This window comes from Nicotiana sylvestris, chromosome 6 (genome assembly GCF_000393655.2).
Source record: "Nicotiana sylvestris chromosome 6, ASM39365v2, whole genome shotgun sequence".
Lineage (NCBI taxonomy): Eukaryota > Viridiplantae > Streptophyta > Magnoliopsida > Solanales > Solanaceae > Nicotiana > Nicotiana sylvestris.
In genome coordinates, this window is record NC_091062.1 from 154,728,883 (window position 1) to 154,745,618 (window position 16,736).

Consider the following 16,736-nt stretch of genomic DNA (forward strand, 5'->3'; position numbering starts at 1 on the left):
TTTGCACACACATCCCAAATGACACAACGAAACTACTGCAACTCTCAAAATTCCATTCTGATCCCTATATCAAAATCTCACCTATCGACTGGAAAACGCCGATATCTCGATTTCGCCAATCCAAGCCTAAACTTTCCACGGACTTCCAAAATGCATTCCGATCACGCTCCTAAATCCGTAATCACCTAACGGAGCTAACCAAATCATAAAAATTCCAATCCGAGATCATAGACAAACAAATATTGGTCAAACATTTCAAATTTCAAGATTTCAACTGAGACTGTTCTTCCAAATTAAATTCTGATTAACCTGAAACCCAACACTAACGATTTACATAAGTCATATTGCATCACACGAGGCAAGTTATGCCTGAGAACTGGCGAGCAAAATGCAAAAGCTCAAAACGACCGGTCGGGTTGTTACATCATCCCCCACTTAAACATACGTTCGTCCTCGAACGTGCCCAGAGTTGTTCCAAAAGCCACCTAATTGCTGAATAACCTCACCATGCACATACCCGGGGGTGATCCCACGTTACCCTATCTCACATAGGTTTGATACCACAATATAACTGAATTTTCACAATTCATCCTAGTCCATAAGCCATAGAACCACATTTCCTCTTCTTAAATCATTCACAAGATTAGAATCTCACATCTATTTTCCGAATAAGCCCGAACAAGCTGTAATCACCCATATATGCTATCTCAGGTGCAATCACATGATATACCACATAACTCAACACTTGTGGTGATAACTTCTAATCATAGCAGTTGCACACAACATCCGCATACCGATAGAAAAACTCTTATCAACTAAAGTCTCATCCCAACACATTCATATACTGCCAATGATCACTAAGACACGTGGTAAGCCATAACCATTTCCCAGATCAACCATTCAAGAAGCCACTCCTCCTTTGGCAAATACATTAGCAAATTTTCGAGTCGAATCTCGATGTTATCCTTCCAACATGCTGAAATCGAATCCGTTCGTATTCATTAATGATCCCAACGATCTACTCTACTCCAACACACTACTCTGGTGACATGACACATCAATACAGGCCTAAGCCACAACTTGCATAATACGCACACCAATAAGCAACGGTCCGAACATACTTAAATCATGAAAATGACTCAAATGAAAGAGCTCTCACCAGTACCACCACAATACAAGACTGAGAACCCGTCCTGCATCATAGGAACATAACACATGAATCTAACCTGCAAGGTCATACCTCCACATAACTTTGTTGCGATGCGCGATCCTATCCAACACTGCTCTACATGAACCATCTCAAGTCATTATGCTCGAAATCGACAACCACGTACAATTTGATGTCTGGAACCCAAGCAATTATTACACCCACGGTGAAACAAATAACATACACCACACACACCCGATAGGACATAACTGATACGCCGTGCACCGAGCAACACCCAATTACTCTTCCCGCTCGACTTCCACTATGAAACCCCAATAGAACCGCATTATATGTGCCTATAACCAACAAATCATAACATTTCGCAACATAGAAAGGTAACTCATAGGACTCCCCGGATTACTAATAAGCTTAATAACCGATGAATCAACATCTCTTTCAATAATACAATTCGGAGCCAACCAAGACGACTCAAGTTAGAACACGCATCCACATTGGCCTGCCAATGAACTAATTATCACAAAAATCCTGGGGCTGCTCTTCAACTCCTTTAACTCTGTCGGTGCCATATGATACGGTGCCCGACATCAAATCAATATCGAAATCAACAACCTTGCCTGACGACATGCCCGACCACAAGAAACATATCCAAAAAGTCCCTCATCATCGGAACTAAATCAATGGTAGGAGCCTCTGCACTGACATCTATCATGAAACCCGACTAAGAAAAATAATCCTTCCCAACCACCTGCTGGGTCTTCGAAATATAAAACCACTCCACTAGGACATAATCCGTCGAACCTCGCCACTCAATCCGTGACATTTCCGGCATAGCCAATGGGGTCGCCTTAGCGCAATAGTCCAGAATGACACCACACATAGACAAACAATCTAAACCCGATATCACATCCAAAATCTAATATACCAAGAAACAAAAGATCCACTCGGGTCTCCAAATCCCGATAGTCACTAAACAGTGTCGATACACATGACTCACAACCACAACATAGCCTGAATATGAGAACTTCCTGTCTCCAACTCCATATGGCCCATGAATCAACATATCTGGTCCCAATTCCGCCGTCCGAATACATACCACACCTCAAATACCCAATCATTCCACGAGAGAAAATCTAGAATTCCTCTATGCCACCAAGAAAACTCGAATATCATCAGTCGATCTAACAAGTAAATGTCGCAATACTACCGAAGTATCATCAACTTAATCACATTGCCCTTTCTGAAACATATGCCCTCGTCAAATCACCCCAAATTGGCAATACCATTCCCTTAATCATCCGAAGACCATTTCTCTAATTATCTAAAGCTCGTTCCTCTAATTATCTAACACTGCCCGCCGCCTAAGAGTTGGGACCTTCCTTTCAGAACTGAACCGTAACCTTACACATGCAAATCTCGATCCTCCACACATACCGCATATACCATACCATCCTAAGATAATAATGAGAACTTCATATCCCTTCCGAACCATAAGCAACTATGCACTCAACCAACCAAGAACTTTCCATTGAGCCCAACCTAGAAGAAAATCACTATACAACCACGGTAGAAATCGACAAGAATTCTCCATTGATCCCATATAGAAGAGAACCACTATACATCCCATGTTCATCATGCCAATAGGAAAAATATACCTCTCTAACTGTGGTGGAAACCGTCTAGAACTCCCCGAATTCCTTTTGCACGACACTAACTCATCAGGACTGAATCCTTCTAACTCAACCGAGCTACGCATGTCACTAAAACCCAAAAGAATTGCCGCAAAACACCTGCAGAGACTCGTTACCTCGAAAACAATCAAGGAACTAATCATATCCTTACCATTCCGATCTAGCCTACTACCACGCTATCACATCTATTCGAGTTTCCCTCTGATCTACCATTAGCTTGACACTTATTCTTGCTACAACGAAACAATTCCTCAACCCAGACTCACCACGCGAGTCCCAAGCATGAAACCACACTGTCTAAGGCTCATAAGCCACTGAGTACTCTCTTAAATGTTTTCAAAAGCACCAGGTTCAAAATACCTACCCCGAAGGGACTTCCTGTGAATCTGGAACCATTACCTTCCTAATACTGATATATAGAATCCCATAGTTAATGTAGAAAGTACCACAAGTCTTGACATTTTCCAAATCAAAACTCAGTTCCTAACTACATATACAACTTTAAAATACCAAATTGCTACATGTAGAACCTTGAACACATTAGAACCATTCTCGAGAGTCATTCACTCTATTCAACTGCAATTAGTCTGATCAAATGAATCGAACAACCCGTGCCTCATCGGCACTCCGTCACCGCAGAATGTAACCTCATCCCAATACAACCAAGCAACTTCCTGCTCTATGCACCGAGCATTCTTGCCAATAACAACTCAAGACATCCCGTGATTCTCACAAACCTATGAAGCATAATATATTCTTCATCAAAATTTTCCTTTACTCGAGCCATCCTCGGTCTCAATTTCTGCAAGCCATAACTGATTCACCAACGCGCCTCAAACTAGAACCATCATAGCACCTAACCGTGCAATCGCCTAATCAATAGCAGGCTCCCCCACTTGACTTGAAGCCATAGATCAGCACACACTCAATAACTCATAACGATTATACTCTATTGATGCCATGATACCATAGTGAGATTAAACTCAAATCTTTTATAAGCCCGTGAAAACATAATTCATCTAGAATTTTAACTCTTCTGCAAATCTCGCATTCCACTCTCGCAACAGTTACACCCACTCTCTAAGCGACCCAATTTAAATTGCAACACATATCCTTCACTCGCAAATGAGATCTTCTAATAGACACATAAGGATCGTGCAACCTCAGAACATTTCGCAGGAGACAACCCACCTGCTTTGCCTCTAACTAACATTTATGTATACCTTCCACCGTCATAAACTATACGTAGTCACTTAGTCTTCCTGAGTTTGAACTCATACCGCAATATGAAATTTACTTCACTCACAACTAGGAAACATGAAAATATCCTTCACACGCCAATAACTCGGGGCTATACCTCAAATCAAGATAGAATTCAAGCACCTAATAGTTCTACTATCCTCTATCAGACCTTCTCGTCACTTCCAGATCATATGGATACATCTCGCAGTACCAACATACTCATCACATAGTTATCCAACCGTCACTTCCACTAGTAGGGACAATACCAAACATATACGTTCAAAATTACTTGCTCATACAATCAGCACCTCGGTGCTCAAGCTATAGGCAAAGATCTGGCCTCAAGTCCTCCAGACTAGCCCAACATCAACTCACAGAGATCACATCTCGCCCCTCGATTAGGGAATCACAAACCATCGAGGCACATCTGATACTGAGCGCTCATGCGTGCATACAAACACGTGGAAGGAATTCAAGAGTTACTTTTCAAGCTGAATCAAGGACGCACGATTAGAATTCAAAAATGTGAAGTTTTCCTAAAGGTTATGCAGCCTCTCGAGGATAAATACAGACATTTCTGTACCGATCCACGAGACTCTACTAAACCGGCTCATGACTTGCGAGACGTATGTAACCTAGGCTCTGATACAAACTTGTCACGACCCCAACCCCGGTCGTGATGGCGCCCAACACACTGCTAGGCAAGCCTGACCAATTAACAACCTCAACCCATTTCTTATATAGTTCATTTTTAGCTAACACAGTTAAATTACCAAAACACCATATTAAAAGTCTGAAACCAGAGTTAAATATGCGGAATTTCAAATGATAATACTACTACTACATAGCCCATATAGATCCGGTGTCACAAGTCTGAGCCTCTAATACCAATTTATCACCCTAATACATATAAATCTAGGGAATGCAGATAATACAAAAGGATAGAAAATCCTCACTCAGCCTTAGATGCACCTGGATCTGCACGCAAGGTGCAAGGAGTAATGTGAGTACTCCTACCCAGTGAATAATAAGCATAAATAATGACTGAGAATAAGAAATCACGGAGAAACACAGAGTAATCTATAATGCGGCATTTTAAACAAGTAATATGAAATAAACCAATGGAAATGAAATATGTAAATGCTACAACAAATAAGCAGTTAAGTGACAGACATATAAAGAAAATCAACAAATAGAACGGTACCCTATAGTACCCCCGGCGGCGTGCAGCCCGATCCATACATTTATTATCGACGACACTCACTGGGGGTGTGCAGACTCCGGGAGGGGCCCCTTACGGCCCAAGCGCAATTTCAAGCCATTTCGTGGCATCAAATCTAGGCCCTCGGCCTCATATCAATATCAGTATAACATTGTTGCGGCGCGCAGCCCGATCCCATAGTATCCTCACATCTGGCCCTTGGTTGCACTCAGTACAGAAATCATGTAAGCCCCTCGGTCATTAGTAAAACAGTAGTTCTTATCCCAAAACATTATTTAATATATCATTTTAGTTTCAAAACCGAGTAAAAAGTGGCTGAGTTGTAAAACAGTGGAAAACGGTATGACTTAGTTCAAGTAGTAAGTTAAAACAGTGAGGAAATAGTGATAAAACTCCCCAGAGGGTTCAAATAGTTGGCACGAAGCCCAAGTATGGCAATCAGTCCAAATAATGATGATAACAAATAAGCTTCAATCAAAATGTGCGGTAAAAGCATCACTCGGTATGGACCAAGTCACAATACCCAATAGTACACGACCCCACGCTCATCATCAAGCGCGTGTCTCACCTTAATATAGCACTACGATGTGCAAATCCGAGGTTTCGAACCCTCAGGACATCATTTACATTCATTACTCACCTCGAACCGACTAATTCTCTAGCTCGCGATGCCTTTGCCCCTCGAATTAGCCTCCACGCGCGTCGAATCTATCCAAAATCAGAACGAATACGTCACAATATGCTAAGGGAACAAAGCCCAAGCGAAAACATTCGAAAAATATCAAAAATCCCAAAATTAGCAAAACCCGAGCCCCGGGCCCACGTCTCGAAATTGGGTAAAATGTACATTTTCAGAATCCTCATACTCTCACGAGTCTAACCATACCAAAATTATCCAATTCTGATACCATTTGGTCCTTCAAATCATCGTTTTATATTTTTGAAAGGTTTCCCAATTTTCTTCCCAAATTCCATCCCAAATCATGAATTAAATGATGAATTCAATGATAGATTCATGTACTTTAGCCAAATCTGAGTTAGAATCACTTATCCCGATGAATTTCTTGAAAAATCGCTAAAATCCGAGCTCTCTAGGTCAAAATATTAAATAAAACCCATAACCTCGCATTTATAGAGTACCCTTCAGATTTCAGTCCCCGCGGTCCGCACAGAACAACCGCGGTCCGCGCAAAAGCACCGCGGTCCGCACAAAACCACCGCGGCCACACTTCATTTTGTGTGATCTACGCCGCACATACCGCAGCCGCACTCCTTTTTGTGTGGTCCGCGCGGGTGAGTTCCGAGGTCTGCAACCCTTCTCGACCTGCTACAGCTATGATTTTCGGCCTAAAACATCTCGGAACCTACCCGAAACTTACCCAGAACTCCCGGAACTTCAAACCAATTGCACCAACACATCCTATGACATAGTTTAAACTTGTTCAAAACCTCGGGACGCTCACAACAACATCAAATCACCAATTTAACAGGGGATTCAAGCCTAAGAACTCCAAGAACTCTTAAATTATACTTTCGATCAAAAAGTCTATCAAATCTCGTTCGAATGACCTGAAATTTTGTAAACACATCCCAAATGACACAACGAAACTAATGCAACTCTCGGAATTTCATTCCGACCCCTATATCAAAATCTCACCTATCGACCGGAAAGCGCCGAAATCTCGATTTCGCCAATCCAAGCCTAAACCTTCCACGGACTTCCAAAATGCATTCCGATCATGCTCCTAAGTCCCAAATAACCTAACGGAGCTAATCAATTCATAAAAATTCCAATCCGAGATCATATACAAACAAGTCAAATATTGGTCAAACCTTTCAAATTTTAAGCTTTCAACTGAGACTGTTCTTCCAAATTAAATTTTGATTAACCTGAAACCCAACACCAACGATTTACATAAGTCATATTGCATCACATGGGGCAAGTCATGCCCGATAACTGGCGATCGAAATGCAAAAGCTCAAAACGATCGGTCGGGTCGTTACAATTTTCAAGATAGTTCAAAATTTCGATTTTCTCAACCAAGGGTCCGATTTACATCAAATCTCTTCCGTTTTTCACCAAATTTTACAAATAAGGTCTAAATTCCATAATGGACATGTACCAAGCTCCGAAACAAAATACGAGCCCGATACCAATAAGATCAAATCTTATTAAATTTTCAAAAACCATTACATTTTTAGCTAAACAGTTTTCTTTAATAAATTCATTTCTCGGGCATACGCCCAAGTCCCATATTTTACTACGGACCCTCGGGACCGTCAGAATACAGGTCTGGGTCTGTTTACCCAAAAATGTTGACCTAAGTCAACTAAAATCATCTTTCCTTAAATTTTTCACACCAAAGCTTTCCGCTATCGTGCTCTGACTGCGCACACAAATCAAAAAGAGATAAAAGGAGTTTTTCAAGGCCTCAGAATACATAAACGAATTCTAAAACAAGAGATGATCTTTTGGGTCATCACAACAAGTCCCTCAATGTTTTCGCAAAATTGAGCTTAACACTTTTCCAGCAACTGTAATACGACTTTTAGAAGCAGATATTTTTGATTGCATTTTCTATAATAAAACAAATAAAGCTTTAACAAAAGTGAAGACAAGTAAAGGAAAATACAAAAATCAAACCAAAAACAAAGGCTATGAACACAAAATAGAAGCCAATGTTCCCAAATTGTAACAAAACTCAAAAAGAAAATTATACTCTAAATAATAAAGCATGCAAACTAAAACACTAAGTTTCGGCCTTGAATGAAGATAGAAAGAATACAAAATCGAAAGGCAAACACAACAACATTGTAAAGAAAATATTCAAAATCAGAAAAGCCAAAAAATAAAAAATTAAACATAATTTAAAACCAATATTAAACATAATTTAAAACCAATACAGTGGTAAAATCATAAAATGAAATGAAAATTACCTGAAAATAAGAGTGAAAGCTCGAAAAATCACTTGAGACGCAACAATGAAGGACGTTTGCCTTCATACTTTTGTGAAAAAAGCATGAAAAGAACAGAGAGAGAAAGAGAAATTTAAAAAGAAAACTAAAATAACGTTAATAATAAATGTGGCCTAACGGGTGAAAATAAAATTTCTAAACATATACAACCTGGGCCAAACCAGGTTAGGCCTTCAAATGTGGGCCATTTTCAGATGGGCTATAGGCCCAAGTGATATATGATGTAATTTTGTTATAAATTAAAGCATGTCATAAGACATAAACAAAGTACAATATATAGAACAATCTATAGAATTTCTTTCGAGCAGTAAAAGCAGTCACTAGTGCTTGCATTATGATAGACTGTCTATATTAAATTTCTTTGGGTGTTCTGGACCTGCATAAATAGGGGCGGAGCTAGAGTGCGGGGAGCGGGTTCGACCGAACCCATTAGCTTTAGTTCAAACCCTGTATTTGCCTTAGAAAATTCATTGAATATGTATGAATTATTAATTTAGAACCCAATAACTTAAAATGATTAGAATCCTAAACCCATAAGCTTGAAATCCCCGCCCTGCCTCTACGCATAAATACATGATACTTCATGTATGGGGCTAACTCTTTTCTTACGTAAATACAGAATACCTTGTGCAATGAACTACCTTTTTTCAATCCCAATATTTATTACTGGTTGCACGGAGAAAAGTCTAGAATGACCAAATATTTACCACTATAAACAACAAAATCCACCCAAAAAAAGGAAAAGAAAGAAAAAAACAACATAAGAACATTGCTCCCACATAATGACATGTGGGACTGTAACAATCTTATCGGTCGTTTTGAGCAATTGCACTGCGCTCAATTTTTTGAGGGCATGAGTAGCTCCATATGAAGTATTATAACTTATGTGAATCGTCGGTTTTGGTTTTCAGTTTATTCGGAATTGATTTGGAGGAATGATTCTCAGCTAGAAGATTTAAATTTGAAAGGTTTGACCAAGTTTTGACTTTTTTATAATTTGACCTAGAATTGGATTTATGATGGTTCCGTTAGCTCCTTTGGGTGATTTTGAACTTAGGAGCACGTCCGAATTGTGATTTGGAGGTCCGTAGTAGAATTTGGCTTGAAATGGCGAAAGTTGGAATTTTGGAAAGTTTGACCGGGAGTGGACTTTTTTATATCAGGGTCAGATTCTGATTTTGGAAGTTGGAGCAGGTCAATAATGTTAAATAAGACTTGTGTACAAACTTTAAAGTCAATCGGACGTGATTTAATAAGTTTCGACATCAGTTGTAGAAGTTTGAAGTGTCAAGTTCATTGATTTTGAATTGAGGTGTGATTCGTCGTTTCGATGTTCTTATGTGTGTTTTGAGGCCTCAAGTAGGTCTGTGTTATGATATGGGACTTATTGGTATGTTCGAACAGGGTCTCGAGGGGCTCATCTGAGTTTCGGATAGGTTTGGGTTGTGTTCCGCTCGTTTTTTATGTTTCAACGTCGGTTTTCAAGCATAAATGGTACTACATTAAGCAAATTAGCTCCGATTTCTGTTTTTATTGGAGCATTATATCCATATCGTAATTATGGAGCCATATAAAAAGAATCTTCAAACTTAGACATCGTATGAGGATTTTATGGTCATTTTACTAAGAATTGGGTTGCTAGATTTTAAGATTAATTACGAAATTGCCACTGAATTCGTATTTAAAAATCTGCACTATTTTCAAATATTGAAACTAACATATCTCCTTTAATATTAGATCAAATGGAGTGATTCAAGAGCCTAACGTGACTTAATTTTCACAAGGAATTCGTTGAAGGTATCAAAAGTGAGTTTCGGGATCGTTTGGCATGAGAATCAAGGCAGAATAACTGGCAGAAAAATATATAAAACAAGGGTTTGTTCATTTAGTCATATATTGAGTTGGGGAGCTCGAATTTGAGCATTTTGAAGGCGATTTCACCATATGTATTGGGGTAAGTGTTCTCTACTCGGTTTTGGTTATATTTCATGAATCCATCTTTATTTTTGCCATTTGATTGATGATTTCAAAAGTGAAATTTGAGTGTTTTGCCTAAAGTTTCATAAAGTAAATTTTTAAGTTTTGAACATCGATTCAGAGTCAGAATTGGATAAAACTAGTGTGGTTCGACTCATAATTTAATGGGTTGTCGGATTTTATGAGTTTTGTGGGGTTCCGAGATGCGTGCCCAAGTTGGGCTTTTTGGCCGATTTTGAGTTTTTGATTAAAGATTTGACCTTTTCGATTGGGATTGGTTGCTTTAGCGTTGTTTGATGTATTTGAGTTGTTTTTGGTTAGTTTCGAGCCATTCAGAGGTCGAAACGCATGAGATGGCATTTTTGGAGCATCGCTTGGCTTGCTCGATATTGGAATTGGCTTGTTTGAGGTAAGTAACGATTGTAAATCTAATCATGAGGATATGAAACCCCAGATTTTGTATCGTTTTACTATTTTGATGTGATACACATACTAGGTGACAGGCGTGTGGGCGTGCATCATTGGGGATTGTGACTTGGTCCGGCCCGTAGCAACTATAAGTTGCGTATTTGGTTGAAACTATATGATACTTATGTGTTTTAGAAAGAATTTCTATAAATTGGGTTGAATGTCATGTTTGGGCCTTGTGCCAAAGTTGTTTGGACCCTGAGGGGCTTTTTCTTACTATCCTCTCATTGTTTTCGATTGAAAATCTATACTCAGTCATGTTATACTCATTGATTTCATAACTCAATTTTTACTACACTGTTTTGATGCATATAAAAATATTATTTTGAACTGAGCACCCTATTTTTACTGATAGCCCGAGTGGCTTGAAAAGTTAATGACTGAGTTAGGTCGAGGGCGTGATTTTTAGGATATTTATGGGATCGGGCTGCACGGCGCAGCATATTGTTACTGATTCATGATTGAGTGAGGTCAAGCGCCTAATTGATTAAGTCACGATGTGGCTTGTTATGAGGTCGAGGTCCTGATTGATTATGCCATGAGGTGGCTTGTTATAGCGCTTGGGCTGTAGGAGCCACTCTAGAGTCTGCACACCCTCAATGAGCTTGGGTATCCTGAGTGAGTGATATGATGTTTTGCCCGAGGCGCTGTTCTTGATTCATGTTGTGCCCGAAGGACTGTTCTTGATTTATGTTGTACCCGAGGGGTTGTTCTTGATTCATGTTGTGCCTGAGGGGCTGTTTATGAGTACTTGTGAGATATGCCCGGGGGCTGTATATGAGTGACTGTGTGGTTGTCCGAGGGGCTGTTTATGATTCATGTTTACCCGAGGGGCTGATCACGAGTGATGTTTTGCCTGAGGGACTGTTTATATTTTCATCATTTTTACTCACTGTTTCATCACTTTGTTTGAAAACTGTTGAAAGATGTTTTAAACAGTTTTACTGAAACTGGATTTAAACGAGGTGAGTTGATTCAAACCCTGATTTTAAAAGCTTGTTGTATTCTACTGAGATTTCATGATATGAACTATATATGTTTTATTGCTCGTCACTACTGCTCAGTCTTTATTTACTTTGGTTACTTACTGAGTTGGCGTACTCACGTTACTTCATGCACCTTGTATGGAGATCCAGACGTTTCTAGACTTGGTAGCGAGTGTTGATTAATCAGTTGCAGATCCAACGGAGTTAGCAAGGTAGCTGCCTAGCAATCGCAGCCCTGCTTTCCTCCCTCTTTATCTTCCGTTAGTTGTATTCACTTATTTCCAGGCTATGTTAGTCTTGATATTGTCAGACGGTTGTAGTAGATGTTCATGACTAGTGACACCCCGATGTCGGGCTTTCTTTTCTGCACTTTAATTTTTGGTTTACACTCCTTATGAAGTTTCTATATTAAATAACTTTGGAAATTATCTTGAAAATAAAAATCTCGTTTTGTTTTTGTAATGTGTCGGCTTGCCTAGTACCACAATAGGCACCATCACGATAAGATTAATTTTGGGTCGTGACAGGGACTCACCAAGAAGCTAGCTCAACTAACTTTTGGGCTCTATTTTTGATCTAGAACTAGAATTTGAAACAATGAAAGTACGTAATGAGTTTACTAACTTACTAAGTGATAAATAATTGTAATTATAACCATCAAAATCACCGTCAAATATTCTCAACTGAATAATATGTGAACCAAACGACGAAGAAGCACTAACTCTGATGAAAATTGTTTCCCCCCTATTAAATAAGAGCAAGATAGAACACTAACCAAATCCCAAAGTAACACACAAAAATATATTTATAATGATTTTGACTTTACATCATTAACTTTATATCACCCCTTATTTCAGGAATCATTTCTTACAAAAGCTGATTATTTTGTAGACTCAAAGCAACATTTTTCGACTAAAAGAAGAAAAAATATAACGTTTTTCTGCTAATTGATTAAAATACACTTTTTAATTTTTTTTGTCAATAATAAAGTTGTATTTGCTTCTTGAAACTAAATATTGACTGCTCCTGTAGTCATTACATTCTTTTATTTCAGAAATGGAAGTAACTAAAGCAATTGTTTTTAGATGATGCTATGCGGCGAAAGGAGAACTGTTGCTACTCTGTATTGCCAGAAAGGTTCTCCCTCTCCCGGGCAACCTCTCTTCTTATAGGATTCATAGAGTGAAGTTTGATATTTGAGAAACAGAAATGCATTATGATAAGTTTTGTGCCTTTGTATTTTGATGATTTAACAAACTTCATATGAGAACCAGATAGGGAACCTGATACAAAGCTTCTCTGTGCTTGGAACAACAAGTCACATGTCAGGCACAAGTTCCATTAATAATCAGTCAAGGGAACAACATAGCGAACAGATGGCTATCAATTCCTCCGGTCACAGTCAAGTCAATTCTTTATAGCTGATAAAGTTGTTGCACTGCAGATACAACAGTGCAACAGTCACTATTGAAGCATGTTGTGTACTGTATAATTGCTTGCTTCATCCTAGTAACCTCACTTATATATTATCAACATGAGGAAAGGGATTATACACACTTTCAAAGTCCTAAAACATATTTCTCTCTCAAGTGTGCAGCCATCTTCATTTACTCCAAGGTTTGAAGAACGAAGTAGCAACAGAACAAAGGACCAGATCCCAGCACTGAGTTCATCTTCTGTCCTTAGTATTGTTGTATCTTTATTATTATTATTCACTTGTGATTCCTACTCAGCTTAGTTATAAGCAGCTCGTAGGATATCCTTGTAAACCATAAACCTTGTGTTTGTGTTTGACTAAAGTTAGTCAAAGTGGTGAGTTTTGTAATAGAGTTATTACAAAGAGGCTTCCAGTAGAGTTATTGTAAGTAGGTGAGGGATTAGGAGTTTAATTCCTAGGTTGTAATCTAAAGTTGCTCGGTTAGTGAAGTTAAAATCCTATGAGTGTAGGTCGTGGTTTTAAATTCCGTGAGCTGTGAGTTTTTCACATAAAATAGTTGTGTTATTTACTTATCGTTGTGTGTGTGTGTGTGTTCTGTGGGAACTGATAGAGAACTAGGTTCTCCATACAATTTGGTGGACTCTTAGTTTATATCAATTGGTAACATAGTAGGTTCTTTCAATAAGGCTAACACCTACAAAGGATCCACATGGCTGCTCCATAAAAACTTTGAAGAAGGTCAATCAACCTACAGACCACCAAGATTCAATGAACAATACTATAGCTGGTGGAAGATAAGAATGCATGATTTTATCATAACTAAATATTCAAATCTTTGGGATGTAATTTGTGATGGACCCTTAGTCCCTGTGAAGATCATTGGTGGGACAACAGTGACAGTTCCAAAGACAAGAAAGGAGTACAATGATGTCGATTGCAAAGCTATCGAGAAAAACTTCCGAGCAAAGAGGATCCTCATCTGTGGTATTGGACCATACGAGTACAACATAATCTGAGCTTGTCAATCTGCTAAGGAGATCTGGGAGGCTCTCAAAACCGCACATGAAAGAACAATTCAAGTGAAGTAGTCAAAGATCGACATACTTACTACTGAGTATGAACTCTTCAAGATGAAGGATGATGAGTCCATTCAGGACATGCATACTCGCGTTACTTCCATCATCAATGAGCTGCATTCTCTAGGAGAAATCATTCCTGGGAACAAACTGGTTAGAAAAATACTTAGTGTATTACCTGGTTCTTGGGAGAGCAAAGTTAATGCTATCATGGAGGCAAAAGATCTGTAAAAGCTAACGATTGATGAACTCATTGAAAATCTGAAGACCTATGAAATGAAAAAGAAGAAGGACCATGAAAGAAGAGAACCCAAAAAAGAGAAGAATCTAGTTCTTAAAGTAGACAACAGTGACTCAAGTGGTGATGATGCTGACATGGTCTATTTGACATGGAGGTTTCAGAAAATGGTTCACAGAAATGGAGGTATTCCGAAAAATGGCAACTCTAGTAGAACAAAAGGCTATGATTTCTGTCACAAATGCGGGAAGCCAGGACATTTCATGAAATATTTCCGTCTCCACAAGTGGGACTATTACAAGCACAACACAGATAAGACGGCCAAGAGGAACTTGGTTCCCGACAGGAAATTCAAGAGAAAAGATGCTGCTGATAATGTTGTGAAATAGGATCTTGTTTCATGGGGAGATTCCTCTAGTGAATCCGTGGGCGATGATGAATAAGGCGACACCTCCATGATGGTCGTTGAAAGAGAAGCAGCAGAATATGACTCTATTTTTGTCCTAATGGCAAAATCTGATGAGGATGAAGATGATGATGACGATGAGGTAAACTTTCTAGACGTTCAAATAAATTTGAAGTATTACTCTCAAAATAAACTTGTATCTTTAGCTAATGTCTTTATTGATTCTTACCATAACCTTATCAATGATAAAAATATTTTAACTGGGGAATTAGGAGAGGTAGAGCATGAGAGAGATGATTTACTGGTCGTAGTTATTAATTTAAAAGAAACCATTGAGGATTTAAAAAATGAAAAGGATGTTCTAATTGAGAAAATTGAAAAGGTAGAACATGAGAGAGATGACTTGTTGGTAGTAGTTGTGGATCTGAAGGAAACAATAGAGGAATTAAAAAGGGACAATATTTCTATAAAAGATTCAATAGAAAATTGCATGAACTCTTTAAAAGGAAAGGAAGTGGTAAGTGAGGCACACCTTAAGCTTGAAAATGAACTCAAAAACGTAAAATTGAGTCTTTGTGCTGAACTTGAAAGAAATAGACAACTTCAAGAAGATCTAAGAAGGGTTAAAAATGAAGTAGATAATCTCTAAAGTGGACCTGGTCCTCTGATATAATCACCTCCATGTATAAAAGTAATGAGGGGAACAGGCAGGGAATTGGGATCCAAAAGGAAAAGGCTTCTTACAACCCACATAGCAAGTATGTTACTGTACTTGACAACGGACTTTCACTCATTGTGGTAATGATAACTAGGGATTTTGACGCATTTTATGCTCCTTCTTGCTTGCGCTTTGATTATAAATTCATACAAAATAGTCCCAAAAGGCTCATAAGTTGTGCTTGATTGCAGGTTTGATCAACAAAGTGACAAGATGTCAAAGAAGAGCTCAAAAGGAGTGAAACTTGCACAAGCACCAAAGACAAGACAAACTCAGGAAAAACAGGCCTAGTGCGGCCGCACTACACTTAGTGCGATCCGCACTAGAGAGGTTCAGAGACTTAGCATTTCAGGATTCGAAGCATTGCGGCCGCACTACACTTTGTGCTATCCGTGGTGGACCTTTGCGGCCGCACTCCCATTCTGTACGGTCCGCAGAGATAAGGTTCATAGAGATGCCAATTTCAGAGGTTCAAGATTGCAAGTTCAAGAGCCTAGTGCGGCTGCACACCATTTTGTGCGGTCCGCACTAACCCCGCAGGGGCAATTTTTTCCAGTTTTATCAGCTTAGTATAAATAGAACTTTTTTTTCATTTTTAGGGAATTAGATATTACCAGACGTTAGCTGCGCTCGTGAGAAGACTTTTGTTAGCCATTTTGGGCATTTTTACTTAGTTTTTATCATTGAATCTTTGTATTTACCTTAGCAATTAATTAATATGTCTTTATCTTTATCTATTTCTCTGTTTTTCTCTTCAAGCATGAGTAGCTAGACCCATTAGCTAGGGTTGTGGATCAACCCTAGTGTGGGTAATTGATGGGTGTTGTAATTTAAGGTTAGATTGACTATGGGTGTTTGTTATTTGGGTCAATTTCATGGTTTAATATATGAATTAGTGGTTGCAAACACTAGTTTGTGCTAAGTTGACTTGGGTTCTTGTTGAGAAAGAGAGCCTACGTCTCCGAAATTGACCCAACAAGGAATTGGGATGGACTCAAGAGAATTGATTGTCCCAATTAAAGGGCTAAACCTCGAGAGAGTAATACCCGACTTGAACTCCAGTTGCTTGAGCAAATTTGCCTACCCTATTGGTCTTGAGAAAGTCAATTGGGTAAAATCACTCTCTCTACCGA

General features: G+C 38.9%; 1 protein-coding gene across 1 annotated transcript; it reads left to right on the forward strand.

The window, feature by feature from the left end:
* The first annotated feature begins 14,937 nt into the window (after positions 1 to 14,937).
* LOC138871507 (uncharacterized) lies at positions 14,938 to 15,534 on the forward strand. The gene has a single exon (XM_070149388.1). It carries the CDS (start codon positions 14,938 to 14,940, stop codon positions 15,532 to 15,534), a length of 597 nt encoding a protein of 198 aa, XP_070005489.1.
* Positions 15,535 to 16,736: the final 1,202 nt, after the last annotated feature.

Coding starts and splice junctions, on each gene's coding strand:
- LOC138871507 (XM_070149388.1), top strand. CDS start 14,938: ATGGTCGTTGAAAGAGAAGCAGCAGAATATGACTCTATTTTTGTCCTA.